Source organism: Oncorhynchus mykiss, chromosome 16 (assembly GCF_013265735.2).
Source record: "Oncorhynchus mykiss isolate Arlee chromosome 16, USDA_OmykA_1.1, whole genome shotgun sequence".
In the NCBI taxonomy this organism is placed as follows: Eukaryota; Metazoa; Chordata; class Actinopteri; order Salmoniformes; family Salmonidae; genus Oncorhynchus; species Oncorhynchus mykiss.
Genome location: NC_048580.1, coordinates 29,329,974 through 29,343,738, shown reverse-complemented (window position 1 = coordinate 29,343,738; position 13,765 = coordinate 29,329,974). Strand labels below are relative to the sequence as shown.

At 41.4% G+C, this 13,765-nt stretch overlaps 1 protein-coding gene across 1 annotated transcript in view; it reads right to left on the bottom strand.

The window, feature by feature from the left end:
• nrg3b (neuregulin 3b) overlaps nucleotides 1-13,765 on the bottom strand; it is a 428,644-nt gene that overhangs the window by 9,722 nt on the left and 405,157 nt on the right. The window contains exon 7 of the mRNA XM_021565559.2: nucleotides 4,759-4,874. Within this exon, the coding sequence (XP_021421234.1) occupies nucleotides 4,759-4,874 (116 nt within the window). The remainder of the gene's footprint in view (nucleotides 1-4,758; nucleotides 4,875-13,765) is intronic.

The window sequence follows — 13,765 nt, the reverse complement described above, 5'->3', positions numbered from 1 at the left end:
TAGCGGAGAAGGTATGGTGAGATTGGAAATGGTCAAGTTTGTTAACTTGGCTTTCGAGGACCTTAGAAAGGCAGGGTAGGATAGACATAGGTCTGTAACAGTTTGTGTCTAGAGTGTCTCCCCCTTTGAAGAGGCGGATGACTGCGGCAGCTTTTCAATCTTTGGTGATCTGAGACGATATGAAAGAGTGGTTGAACAGGCTAGTAATAAGGGTTGCAACAGTTGTGGCAGATCATTTTAGAAAGAGAGGGTCCAGATTGTCTAGCCCGGCTGATTTGTAGGGGTCCAGATTTTGCAGCTCTTTCAGAACATCAGCTATCTGGATTTGGGTGAAGGAGGAGTGGGGAGGCTTGGGCAAGTTTCCGTGGGGGGTGCAGGGCTGTTGACCGGGGTAGGGGTAGCCAGGTGGAAAGCATGGCCAGCCATAGAAAAATTCTCAATTATCGTGGATTTATTGGTGGTGACAGTGTTTCCTAGACTCAGTGCAGCTGCAAGGAGGTGCTCTTATTCTCCATGGACTTTACAGTGACTTTACAGTGTCCCAGAACTTTTTGGAGTTTGTGCTACAAGATGCAAATTTCTGTTTGAAAAAGCTAGCCTTTGCTTTCCTAACTGCCTGTGTATATTGGTTCCTATCTTCCCTGAAGAGTTGCATATCGCGGGGGCTATTTGATGCTAATGCAGTACGCCACAGGATGTTTTTGTGTTGGTCAAGTGCAGTCAGGTCTGGAGTGAACCAAGGGCTATATCTGTTCCTGGTTCAACAATTTTTGAATGGGGCATGCTTATTTAAGATGGTGAGGAAAGCACTTTTAAAGAATAACCAGGCATCCTCTACTGACGGAATGAGGTCATTATCCTTCCAGGATACTCGGGCCAGGTCGATTAGAAATGCCTGCTCGCTGAAGGGTTTTACGGAGGACGCAGGCAATGAGGCAGTGATCTCTAAGACAGCAGAGGTGTATTTGGAGTGCAGGTTGGTCAGGATGATCTATGAGGGTGCCTGTCTTTATGGATTTGGAGTTGTACCTGGTAGGTTCATTGATAATTTGTGTGAGATTGAGGGCATCTAGCTTAGATTGTAGGACGGCCGGGGTGTTAAGCATGTCCCAGTTTAGTTCACCTAACAGTACGAGCTCTGAAGATAGATGGGGGGCAATCAATTCACATACGGTGTCCATGGCACAGCTGGGGGCTTGTTTCTGGAAAGGAGGAGCTCAAATTGTTTGGGCACAGACCTGGATAGTATGACAGAACTCTGTAGGCTATCTCTGCAGTAGATTGCAATTCCGCCCCCTTTGGCAGTTCTATCTTGTCAGAAATGTTATAGTTAGGGATGGAAATTTCAGGATTTTTGGTGGCCTTCCTAAGCCAGGATACAGACATGGCTAGGACATCCGGGTTGGCGGAGTGTGCTAAAGCAGTGAATAAACACATTTAGGGAGGATGCTTCTAATGTTAACATGCATGAAACCAAGGCTTGTACGGTTACAGAAGCCAACAAATGAGAGTGCCTGGGGAATGAGAGTGCCTGGGGAATGGGAGTGGAGCTAGGCGCTGCAGGGCCTGGATTAACCTCTACATCACCAGAGTAACAGAGAAGGAGTAGGATAAAGGCTATAAGAACTGGTTCTCTGGTACGTTCGGGAACAGAGAGTAAAAGGAGCAGATTTCTGGGCGCGGAAGAATAGATTCAAGGCATAATGTACAGACAAAGGTGGAGGTAAACCTAGGCATTGAGTGATGATGAGAGAGGTATTGTCTCTAGAGACACCATTTAAACCAGGTGAGGTCACCGCATGTGTGGGAGGTGGAACAAAAGGGCGAGCTAAGGCATACTGGACAGGGCTGGAGGCTCTACAGTGAAAGAAAACACTAATCACTAACCAAAGCAGCGATGGACAAGGCATATTGACATTAGGGAAAGATATGCATAGCCGAGTGATCATAGGTTCCAGTGAGTAGCTAGGCGGGCTGGAGACACGCCAATTCAGACAGCTAGTGGGCCGGGGTTAGCAGGCTAGCAGAAGGGCTTTAGTGGGACGTCGCGACGGAATAGTCTGTTGTTGCCCCCTCTGGCGGTTACGTCAGTAGACCAGTCATGATGGATCGGCAGGGCTCCATGTAGGCAGTAAAAGGGTCCAGGCCAATTGACAAAATAGTTATTGTAGCCCAAGAAATTGGCTGATGGAATTCTTCAGCTAACAGTCTGATATGCTCTAGACAGCTAGTGGGCCGCGGCTAGCAGACTAGCAGATGAGCACTCAGGGGACATCGCGAGGGAGGAGCCTGTTGAAACCACCCTTGGGCTGAATACGTCGGTAGACCAGTCGGGATGGATCAGCGGGGCTCCGTGTCAGCAGTAAAAGGGGTCCAGGCCAATTGGCAAAATAGGTATTGTAGCCCAAGGAGTGGTTGATGGATCTCTTCAGCTGGCTGGGAGATGGGCCTAGCATAGGCTAGCTCCAGGCTAACTGGTCTTGTGCTTGCTTCGGGACAGAGACGTTAGCCATTAGTAGCCACTCGTATAGCAGCTAGTTAGCTGCGATGATCCAAGTACAAAGGTTCAGAGCTTGCTGTAGGAATCCAGAGATGTGCTGGAGAAAAAGAAGTCCGGTATGCTCTTGGTTGAATCGCGCTGTGCAGCCTGGCAGGAGTTGACCGGGCTAAAGGTTAGCTGATGACCACTAGCAGTGGCTAGCTGACTACTAGCTAGTAGCTATTTATCTGTCTAGCTTCGTTTCGGGGTTCCTAATGTAAAGGAAATAGCAGATCCATACCACATTGGGTTAAAAAATATTAAAAAATATATACAAAATATATATACGAAGAAAAAAAGATATATACACGGGACACGACAAGATAAAGACAAAGGCGCATGACTGTTATGCCTTCTAGGATATCACAAACAGGAAACTGTAAAGAAATACATGGCACATGAACACCTCATATACCAACTTCTATTGCAATTGCAATCTTATTTGAATATATAAATATAAACTCAGCAAAAATAGAAACGTCCCTTTTTTAGGACCCTGTCTTTCAAAAGATAATTCATAAAAATCCAAATAACTTCACAGATCTTCATTGTAAAGGGTTTAAACATTGTTTCCCATGTTCAATCATCCATAAACAATTACTGAACATGCACCTGTGGAACGGTCGTTAAGACACTAACAGCTTACAGATGGTAGGCAATTAAGGTCACAGTTATGAAAACTTAGGACACTATAGAGGCCTTTCTACTGACTCTGAAAAACATGAAAAGAAAGATGCCCAGGGTCCGTGCTCATCTGTGTGAAAGTGCCTTAGGCATGCTGCAAGGAGGATGTGACCAGGGCAATAAATTGCAATGTTCGTACTGTGAGACGCCTAAGACAGCGCTACAGGGAGACAGAATGGACAGCTGATCATCCTCGCAGTGGCAGACCACGTGTAACTACACCCGCACACGATCGGTACATCCGAACATCACATCTGTGGGACAGGTACAGGATGGCAACAAAAACTGCCCGAGTTACACCGGGAATGCACAATCCCTCCATCAGTGCTCAGACTGCCCGCAATAGGCTGAGAGAGGCTGGACTGAGGGCTTGTAGGCCTGTTGTAAGGCAGGTCCTCACAGAAATCACAGGCAACGACGTTGCCTATGGGCACAAACCCACTGTCACTAGCCGAGATGGTCGGATTCGCGTTTATTGTTGAAGGTATGAGCGTTACACCGAGGCCTGTACTCTGGACGCGGGATCGATTTGGAGGTGGAGGGTCCGTCATGGTCTGGGGCGGTGTGTCACAGCATCATCGGACTGAGGTTGTTGTCATTGCAGGCAATCTCAACGCTGTGCGTTACAGGGAAGACATCCCTCCTCCCTCATGTGTTACCCTTCCTGCAGGCTCATCCTGACATGACCCTCCAGCATGAAAATGCCACCAGCCATACTATTCATTCTGTGCGTGATTTCCTGCAAGACAGGAATGTCAGTGTTCTGCCATGGCCAGCGAAGAGCCCGGATCTCAATTCCATTGAGCACGTCTGGGACCTATTGGATCGGAGGGTGAGGGCTAGGGCCATTCCCCCCAGAAGTGTCCGGGAACTTGCAGGTGCCTTGGTGGAAGAGTGGGGTAACATCTCACAGCAAGAACTGGCAAATCTGGTGCAGTCCATGAGGAGGAGATGCACTGCAGTACTTAATGCAGCTGGTGGTCACACCAGATACTGACTGTTACTTTTGATTTTGACTCCCCCTTTGTTCAGGTACACATTATTCAATTTCTGTCTGTCACATGTCTGTGGAACTTATTCAGTTTATGTCTCAGTTGTTGAATCTTGTTATGTTCATACAAATATTTACACATGTTAAGTTTGCTGAAAATAAATGCAGTTGACAGAGAGAGGACGTTTACAATTCCCCATCTGTTGTGAAGCCATCAGTGTGATTTTCATGCTAGCCGCTAACTTCGTAGAACTGTAAATCAAATGGAAATGTCCCGATTCAGACGGCTTTTGATGCAGATAAGGGCCTTTGTGCCTTGCAACGGAGCCTAAATGCATAGTAACATGTTTATTACCAATTACAATTACCATAAATCTTTTTTTACATTCCATGAAAGCACTGTTTATTTTTTTCAATAACATATTGTGCCAATTTGGGGTTGATTAAATGTCTTACCTGGCTGCATCCACTTCTGTAACTGGAGCGGCCCATTTAAACTAGAGGTGAGGGAAGAACGAGAGAAGAATTTCTACTGTACAAGTACCTGAAGCGCTTCCCTTTGGAGAGTGCTCTGTTGAGAATAGGTGGAGCTGCTGTTGGTGCGCCAGCTGGCAGACTGCTGTCCCCTTCAGGAGGGGAGGACCCATGAGATTTGCAACACTGCAGTGAAAGAAAACAAAGGCCAAATAAGGACATGATTTCAGGAAAATAGGAAATTGGAAAGTAGATATTAGGACCCCATACAGTTTGTGGACATATACAAACATAATGAATACACGTACGCACACAAGCCCACATACACAATAGCCTAAAATAACACGATATACACTCAGCAGATGCAGCCGCAATAGTCCTGAGTCAATGTAGGAGATGTTCCCCCGTGATATATGGCCCTCCCAGCCCAGGCAGTCCCTTTAATTAAACTGCAGATTAAGTCAACACTTTCTGATTACACTCCATGGCGGCTCTCCCACGACTATCTACAGAGGCCAGAAATTAATCCCAGACAAGATTACATTAATGGATTCCTAAAGAATTTTGCCTCAATTCTCTATTTTTTCCTCTATCAAAATTAGAACCATTATCTCACAAGGGCCCCTGTACTGGGATCCTTAATGCCCCAAAGCCTCATGAACACAGAGAATAATAGCAGATAATGGTGTTATTCCAGTGACTAAAGTTCTTATGTTTGTCAGCCTCCGTCCTTACGGTTCATTATTAAAGCGATTGGATGTGACTTAGGTTGTGTCTCAAATTGCAACCTATTCCCTACTTATATCATGCACAGTGAATAGGGTAGTGCACTAGTGAATAGGGTTCCATTTGGGGAGTTTTTCAGAGCTCTCATTGCTGACACGCTTACTCACTCTTCTCTCCCTTCACACCCTTGACTCCATTAGGGACCTGTTACAGCTTGTTCTCCTCCGGTGCAGGAAAATGTGATAATTTTGACCACCATCACAAACTTGGCTGGGGAACAGGACTTAAGAGGAATGTGACATGAGAAGGCAGGATTGCAATCGGTGTCTTCGGAGTCTGTCAGTGCAAACATGACCAGGATGTCGTAAAACTATGAGATGAAATGTTTCGCTGGAGACTTCTGTAATTGCCAGTTGTGGAACCTCCTCTCTTAAACAGTCTGTCACATTTTAGTTTTTGTTGTTGTTTGTGTTTTTATTGACATATACAGTATATACAGGTGCGGCCAAATATATTGGCACCCTTGCACTTTTCTCAAATAGTTCCCGATTTAAAAAAAATTCGAAAAAAATGACATTATTTTTTGGGGTAAAATGATAAAGAAATAAAGTGCTACAATCAGATGCAGTCTAGAGTCAATGCATGGCATGTTCATAGAGGTCTACAAGCTAAAACACACATGATCATGGACAATGACGCACACCCACTCCACAGCACTCTAATGCAACACAGTAGGAGCTTCAGTAACAGGTTCATCCTGCCTAAAATATCCACAGAGAGGTTCAGAAGGTCAATAAATATGATTTATTATCACAAATGTTTATTCAGAAAATAAAGACAAATGGCATGGACAAAATTATTGGCACCCTGGAGCTAGTACTTAGTTGCACAGCCTTTGGCCAAAATAACTAAAAGCACAAGCTTCTTTAAGCCAGCAATGAGCTTGCTGCACCGTTCTTCTGGCAATTTGACCCATTTTCTAGCATCAAACTGCTCTAATTCTTCAATGTTTAAGGGGTGCCCTCCACCAACTGTTTTCAGATCTCGCCGTAAGTTTTGGATGCGATTCAGATTTTGACTCTTCGCTGGTCACTCTAGAGCAGATCCACAACCTTCAATAGAGATCCAGTTTTTGGACACTAGGTTGAACATTGGACTCCAAAACACCTAATAATCTGTTAATTTCATGATGCCTTACAGTACCAGAGACAGCAAAGCAACCCCACAGCATTATCAATCCTCCCCTGTTTGATTGTACTTTTCATTGGTCGTCAGTAACCACAACGATAATCTGTATTGCCAAAGAGCTCTAATTTTGTTTCATTGGTCCACAGAACATTTCCCCATGGATTTAGGCTTGTTTATTATTTTTATAGTTCACTCAGGCTTTCTTGTGTCTCATTCAGAAATGGACTCTTCCTATGTTTTGCTGTGTCTGGTAGTGGGTCCTTGAATGTGTGCAAGACTTCATGAAATCAGCAGGGTTAGGGTGAGGTTTAGGGTTAAACCTGAATCAAACATTGAAGTGTTGGCCATATTGCTAGTAGAAATGTGCACCAATCTTATTGATGGTGACAAGAAGATTTTGTTGGCAGTTATCTTAGCCAAAGGCTGTGCAGCCAACTACCAATAATTTTGTCCATATCATTTGTCTTTATTATCTAAATTAAAATTAAAACCTTACGTTTACAGAAATAAAATTGGTTCAAAAATGAAGTTCAAAATGATTTTGTATTGTTTTACTTATTTTAGAAGAATTAGGGAATTATTTAGAAAAAGTGACAATATTATTTAGGGTGCCAATATATACGTAGCAACTCAGGACCCAGTAAGTTATTGTAATTTTATAGGATATGTATTACAGTAAAATGATTTACTGTGAACACACTTGGGACTCAACCTCAGCCTGGATTTGAAATCACAGCCTCTTGGTTGCCAACAACAGTGCTAGGTGGCTGTACTACAGACACCAGTCGTTGTCATGGGAAAGACGCGTTTAAAACTTTTGAAAAACAACTGGTTGCAGTAAGAGCCAACCTGGATACTAAGGAGATCCTGAGGGAAATTGACGAGTACCAACAGCTTTGCGTTATGGAGGAACAACATACTCCATCATGGAAAGATCCGACTACCTCACAAAAGAACTCTAACCCGACAAAATAAAATAAAAACAGATTCATCTACAGACACGGACGACATACTTACCGTTGAAGTAGAGGCTAGTGCTCTGGTTGGAATCCATACAACACTGTAAACGTTGTGTGAGGAGGTAGCAGGGCTGAGGGGGAGTTTGGAGTTTAGCCAGAGTGAAATTCTCACGCTCCAAGGAGAGAACAAGGCACTCACAGCCAAGGTAAAAATTCACGATTCTAAAATGGATTGTCTACTCACGGAAAACAGGGTGCTGAAGGAGTCGCTGCTAGACATTAAAAATGACGTAGCATGCGTGAAAATATAATATTTTCTGGGAATAAGCCAGAGGACGTGATCAGAGAATTCATGCAATCTGCCTTGAAATTTCCTCTAGAGACTGTAAACAAGACTTGCTCGGAGCGACAAGACCAAGGGTCCCTGACTGATTTGAACACTACCAACAAAAGGAGCTGATCAAAAGCAGGCGAAGGGAGCTTAAAGGGACCAAATTCAGGCTCAATGACCAATTTCCATGGGAAATAAACAAACGAGGCAATAGAGGGAGAGGGGTAAGCGTGCCTTTCTCATTGTGGACAAACTCTTTACAGACGGATAGCTATTCAGAGACAGATCCATAAAACCATGGCTTTACTAAATTCTACAGGAACTTTAGGTTACGAACAAAATAAAGTATGGGAAATGTAAAAATATCTAAACACTATGAAGTGGATATGAACACACACGTACTCAATTACAGGTCTCTTTCATGATCATGTGAAACGTCAATTGCTATGGAAATGCTGGCAACTTTCTTGTCTCTTTCTCCTGCATCAAAGGTTAAAAAAGTTTCAATAGGAGACAGAATGCGATCGGATCATCTTCTAATTGGCCTTCACATAACTCTTATAGAATATCCACGTGGACGGGGATATTGGAAATTTAATCAAAGTTTACTGGAGGACAACTTATTTTTAACTAAGACAAAATAATTTATAACTGAATAATTAAAGTATAATATAGGAATAGCAAATCCACTTATTGTTTGGGATACCTTTACAAGTACCTTCAGAGGTCATTCAATTCCATATTCATAAATAACAAAAGTTTCTGGCTAAAGAGACAGATGTTCAGATGTTCTCTTTTCCATCTCATCCTCTCCCACTGAAGGAAGATTATGGTAAGGAACTCTTTCCAAATAATACAAAAACATGGAAATTAACAAATGTACAGAAAGATCAGTGTGAAGGCCAAATTACAGAGGAAGAACATTTGAGGCTATTAAATCCTTTCAGTCTGGAAAAACCCTAGGGCTTGAGGCATACCGGAAGAGGTATATCAAGCCTTTTTTGCTAAAAGCTCCATTGTTAGATTGTTTTAACTACTCCTATAGAAATTGTAGTGTGTCAGGTAATCAGCAGGAAGGTCTGATTTCTCTATTATTAAAATGGAAAATATAAACATCCAGTCTATCTAAAAAACTGGAGGCCCCTTACACTTCAATGTTATGATGCAAAAATACTAGCGAAATGATAGCACTCAGAATTAAAAGGGTTTTTACCAGGTATTGTTCATCCTGATCAGACTGTTTTTTGACATGTATGATACATTGGAGATAATATACGACATCTACTAGAAATAATAGAATAGATAATGACATCTAAGAAGCCAGGCCTGGTATTTATAACGGATTTTGAAAAGGTATTTGATAAAGTCAGACTAGATCTTATTTATAAATGCGTGGAATTTTTCAATTTCGGTGATTCTCTTATAAAATGGTTCAAAGTAATGTATAGCAACCCCAGGTGTAAAATAGTAAATAGAGGCTACTTCTCAGAGAGTTTTGAATTGTCAAGAGGAGTTAAACAAGGGTGTCCGCTGTCACCATATCTATTTGTTATGGCCATCGAAATGCTAGCTATTAAAATCAGATCCAATAACCACATTAGAGGATTAACAATCCAAGGCTTTAAAATGAAGGTTTTCTTGTATGCCGATGACTCAAGTTTTATATTAAGTCCGCAAGCTAGACCCCTGCAATGTCTCATTTAAGATCTAGATAACTTTTCTGGACTCTCTGGACTAAAACCTAATTAAGTCAAGTGTACAATATTACGTATTGGATCTTTAAAAATACAACTTTTACATTACCCTGCAGTTTACCTCTAAAATGGGCTGACGGTGAAGTAGACATACTTGGTATTCATATCACAAAATATATACATAAGCGCTCCACAATGAATTTCAATAGAAAACGTGTAAAAATAGACAAGATCCTGCAACCATGGAGAGGTAAATACCTGTCTATTTATGGGAAAAATTGCCCTTATTAACTCCTTAGTCAGATCTCAGTTTATTCACTTACTTATGGCACTGCCTACTCCTGATGATTCGTTTTTCAAATCACATGAGCAGAAAATATTTTGCTTTATCTGGGACGCTAAACCAGACAAAATATGAATATTTTAATGAATATGAATATGAATTGGGTGGGTTGAGATTATTAAATATAAAAGCACTAAATCTTTCTCGAAAAGCTTCACTTATTCAAAAGTTTTACTTGAATCCTAAATGGTTATCAAGTAGATTACTAAGAAAAGCTCATCCATTGTATTTTTGCCTTTGTGCAGATTGCCATGTCTCTTTTTCGATTAATTGAAAATGATACTTTTTTTCAAAGTATCTCTCTTTTTCAAACAAGCATTGCAGAGCTGGCTACAATTTAAATTTCATCCCCCTGAAAATATATAACAAATATTACAGCAAATATTATGGGTTGAACTCAAATGTGCTGGTTGATAAATGACCTGTATTTATGGGAAAAATGTTTGAAAAGGGTTCTTAAATTATATTGTAAATTTGAATGGTAGAGTTATTTCTTTCATGGAGTTATCAGTTATCTTCCTGCTCAATCCAAGTGTACTACCAATTGATTACAGCATTACCCCAAAAATAGAGGAGGCAGGTGGCAGTGGGAAGAGGTAGGAAACTGGTCTGTCTGCCCAATTTAAAGGATCAAAACTTGCAGAGGAATAAAAATAGCATTTTCTTTAATAGAAATATGTAACTTTCACACATGAACAAGTCCAATACAGCAAATGAAAGATAAACTTCTCGTTAATCTACCCATCGTGTCCGATTTCAAAAATGCTTCACAGCGAAAGCACAACATATGATTATGTTAGATCACCGCCTAGTCAAAAAAACACAGCCATTTCTCCAGCCAAAGATAGGAGTCACAACAAGCAGAAATATAGATAAAATGAATCACTAACCTTTGTAAGGGTATGATAATCTTCATCAGATGACACTCATAAGACATCATGTTACACAATACATGTATGTTTTGTTTGATAATTTATATCCAAAAATCTCAGGTTACATTGGCGCCTTACGTGCAGTAATGTTTTGATTCCAAAACATCAGGTGATTTTGCAGAAATACTCATAATAAACAATGATAAAAGATACAAGTGTTATTCACAGAATTAAAGATAGACTTCTCCTTAATGCAACCGCTGTGTCAGATTTTTTAAAAACTTTACGGAAAAAGCATAATCTGAGAACGGCGCTCAGAGCCCAATCCAGCCAGAGAAATATCCGCCATGTTGGAGTCAACAGAGGTTAGAAATAACACTATAAATATTCACTTACCTTTGATGATCTTCATCAGAAGGCACTCCCAGGAATCCCAGTTTGACATTACATGACTGATTTGTTCCATAAAGTTCCATAAAGTCCATCATTTATGTCCAATTAGCCACTTGTTGTTTGCGTGTTCAGCCCAGTAATCCATCTTCATGAGGCGCCAGCACTTCGTCCAGACAAAACTCGAAAAGTTCCAATACAGGTCATAGAAACAAGTCAAACGATGTATGGCCACTTACTCATCAATAAGGTTCCAACCGGAGAATTCCTATGTCTGAAGAAAAGCACTGGAACGAGAGCTAACTCTCTCGTGACCGCGCGTCATGAGACCAAGGCACTCTGTCAGACCACTGACTCAAACAGGTCTCATGAGCCCCTCCTTCATAGTAGAATCCTCAAACAAGTTTCTAAAGATGGTTGACATCTAGTGGAAGCCGTAGGAAGTGCAACTTGACTCCATAGACACTGTGTATTCAGTAGGCCAAGCTTTGAAAAACTACAAACCTCAGATTTCCCACTTCCTGGTTGGATTTTTCTCAGGTTTTAACCTGCCATATGAGTTCTGTTATACTCACAGACATCATTCAAACAGTTTTAAAAACGCCAGAGTGTTTTCTATCCAATACTACTAATAATATGCATATATTAGCATCTGGGACAGAATAGGAGGCAGTTCACTCTGTGCACGCTATTCATCCAAAAGTGAAAATGCTGCCCCCTATTTTAAGAGATCTGGAGAGACCGGGTCAGTCAATTACTAATACTCTTAGTAAAAGTATTTATCTTCATCTCGCAATCTGTGGATTCTATTCGATTAGATAGATTGAAGTTGAACTTTAAACATAACAGCATAGTTGAAAGATACAGTGGGGAAAAAAAGTATTTAGTCAGCCACCAATTGTGCAAGTTCTCCCACTTAAAAAGATGAGAGAGGCCTGTAATTTTCATCATAGGTACACTTCAACTATGACAGACAAAATGAGAAAAAAATCCAGAAAATCACATTGTAGGATTTTTAATGAATTTATTTGCAAATGATGGTGGAAAATAAGTATTTAGTCACCTACAAACAAGCAAGATTTCTGGCTCTCACAGACCTGTAACTTCTTCTTTAAGAGGCTCCTCTGTCCTCCACTCGTTACCTGTATTAATGGCACCTGTTTGAACTTGTTATCAGTATAAAAGACACCTGTCTACAACCTCAAACAGTCACACTCCAAACTCCACTATGGCCAAGACCAAAGAGCTGTCAAAGGACACCAGAAACAAAATTGTAGACCTGCACCAGGCTGGGAAGACTGAATCTGCAATAGGTAAGCAGCTTGGTTTGAAGAAATCAACTGTGGGAGCAATTATTAGGAAATGGAAGACATACAAGACTACTGATAATCTCCCTCGATCAATGGCCATCTGGATGATCCAGAGGAGGAATGGGAGAAGGTCATGTGGTCTGATGAGACAAAAATAGAGCTTTTTGCTCAAAACTCCACTCGCTGTGTTTGGAGGAAGAAGAAGGATGAGTACAACCCCAAGAACACCATCCCAACCGTGAAGCATGGAGAGGGAAACATCATTCCTTTGTGATACCTTTCTGCAAAGGGGACAGGACGACTGCACCGTATTGAGGGGAGGATGGATGGGGCCATGTATCACGAGATCTTGGCCAACAACCTTCTTCCCTCAGTAAGAGCATTGAAGATGGGTCGTGGCTGGGTCTTCCAGCATGACAATGACCCGAAACACATAGCCAGGGCAACTAAGGAGTGGCTCCGTAAAGAAGCATCTCAAGGTCCTGGAGTGACCTAGCCAGTCTCCAGACCTGAAACCAATAGAAAATCTTTGGAGGGAGCTGAAAGTCCGTATTGCCCAGCGACAGCCCCGAAACCTGAAGGATCTGGAGAAGGTCTGTATGGAGGAGTGGGCCAAAATCCCTGCTGCAGTGTGTGAAAACCTGGACAAGAACTACAGGAAACGTATGATCTCTGTAATTGTAAACAAAGGTTTCTGTACCAAATATTAAGTTTTGCTTTTCTGATGTATCAAATACTTATGTCATGCAATAAAATGCAAATTAATTACTTTAAAATCATACAATGTGATTTTCTGGATTTTTGTTTTAGATTCCGTCTCTCACAGTTGAAGTGTACTTATTATAAAAATGACAGACCTCTACATGCTTTGTAAGTAGGAAAACCTGCAAAATCAGCAGTGTATCAAATACTTGTTCTCCCCACTGTATGTACAGTGGCAAGAAAAATAATGTGAACCCTTTGGAATTACCTGGTTTTCTGCATAAATTGGTTATTAAATGTGATCTGATCTTCATCTAAATAAAAAAAAATGACAGTTTGCTTAAACTAATAACACACAAACAATTATATGTTTCCATGTCTTTAATGAACACACCGTGTAAACATTCACAGTGTAGGGTGGAAAAAGTATGTGAACCCTTGGATTTAAAAACTCGTTGACCCTAATTTGGCAGCAATCAACTCAACCAAACGTTGTCTGTAGCTGCAGACCAGACCTGCACAATTGTCTGGAGGAATTTTGGATCATTCATTTATACAAAAC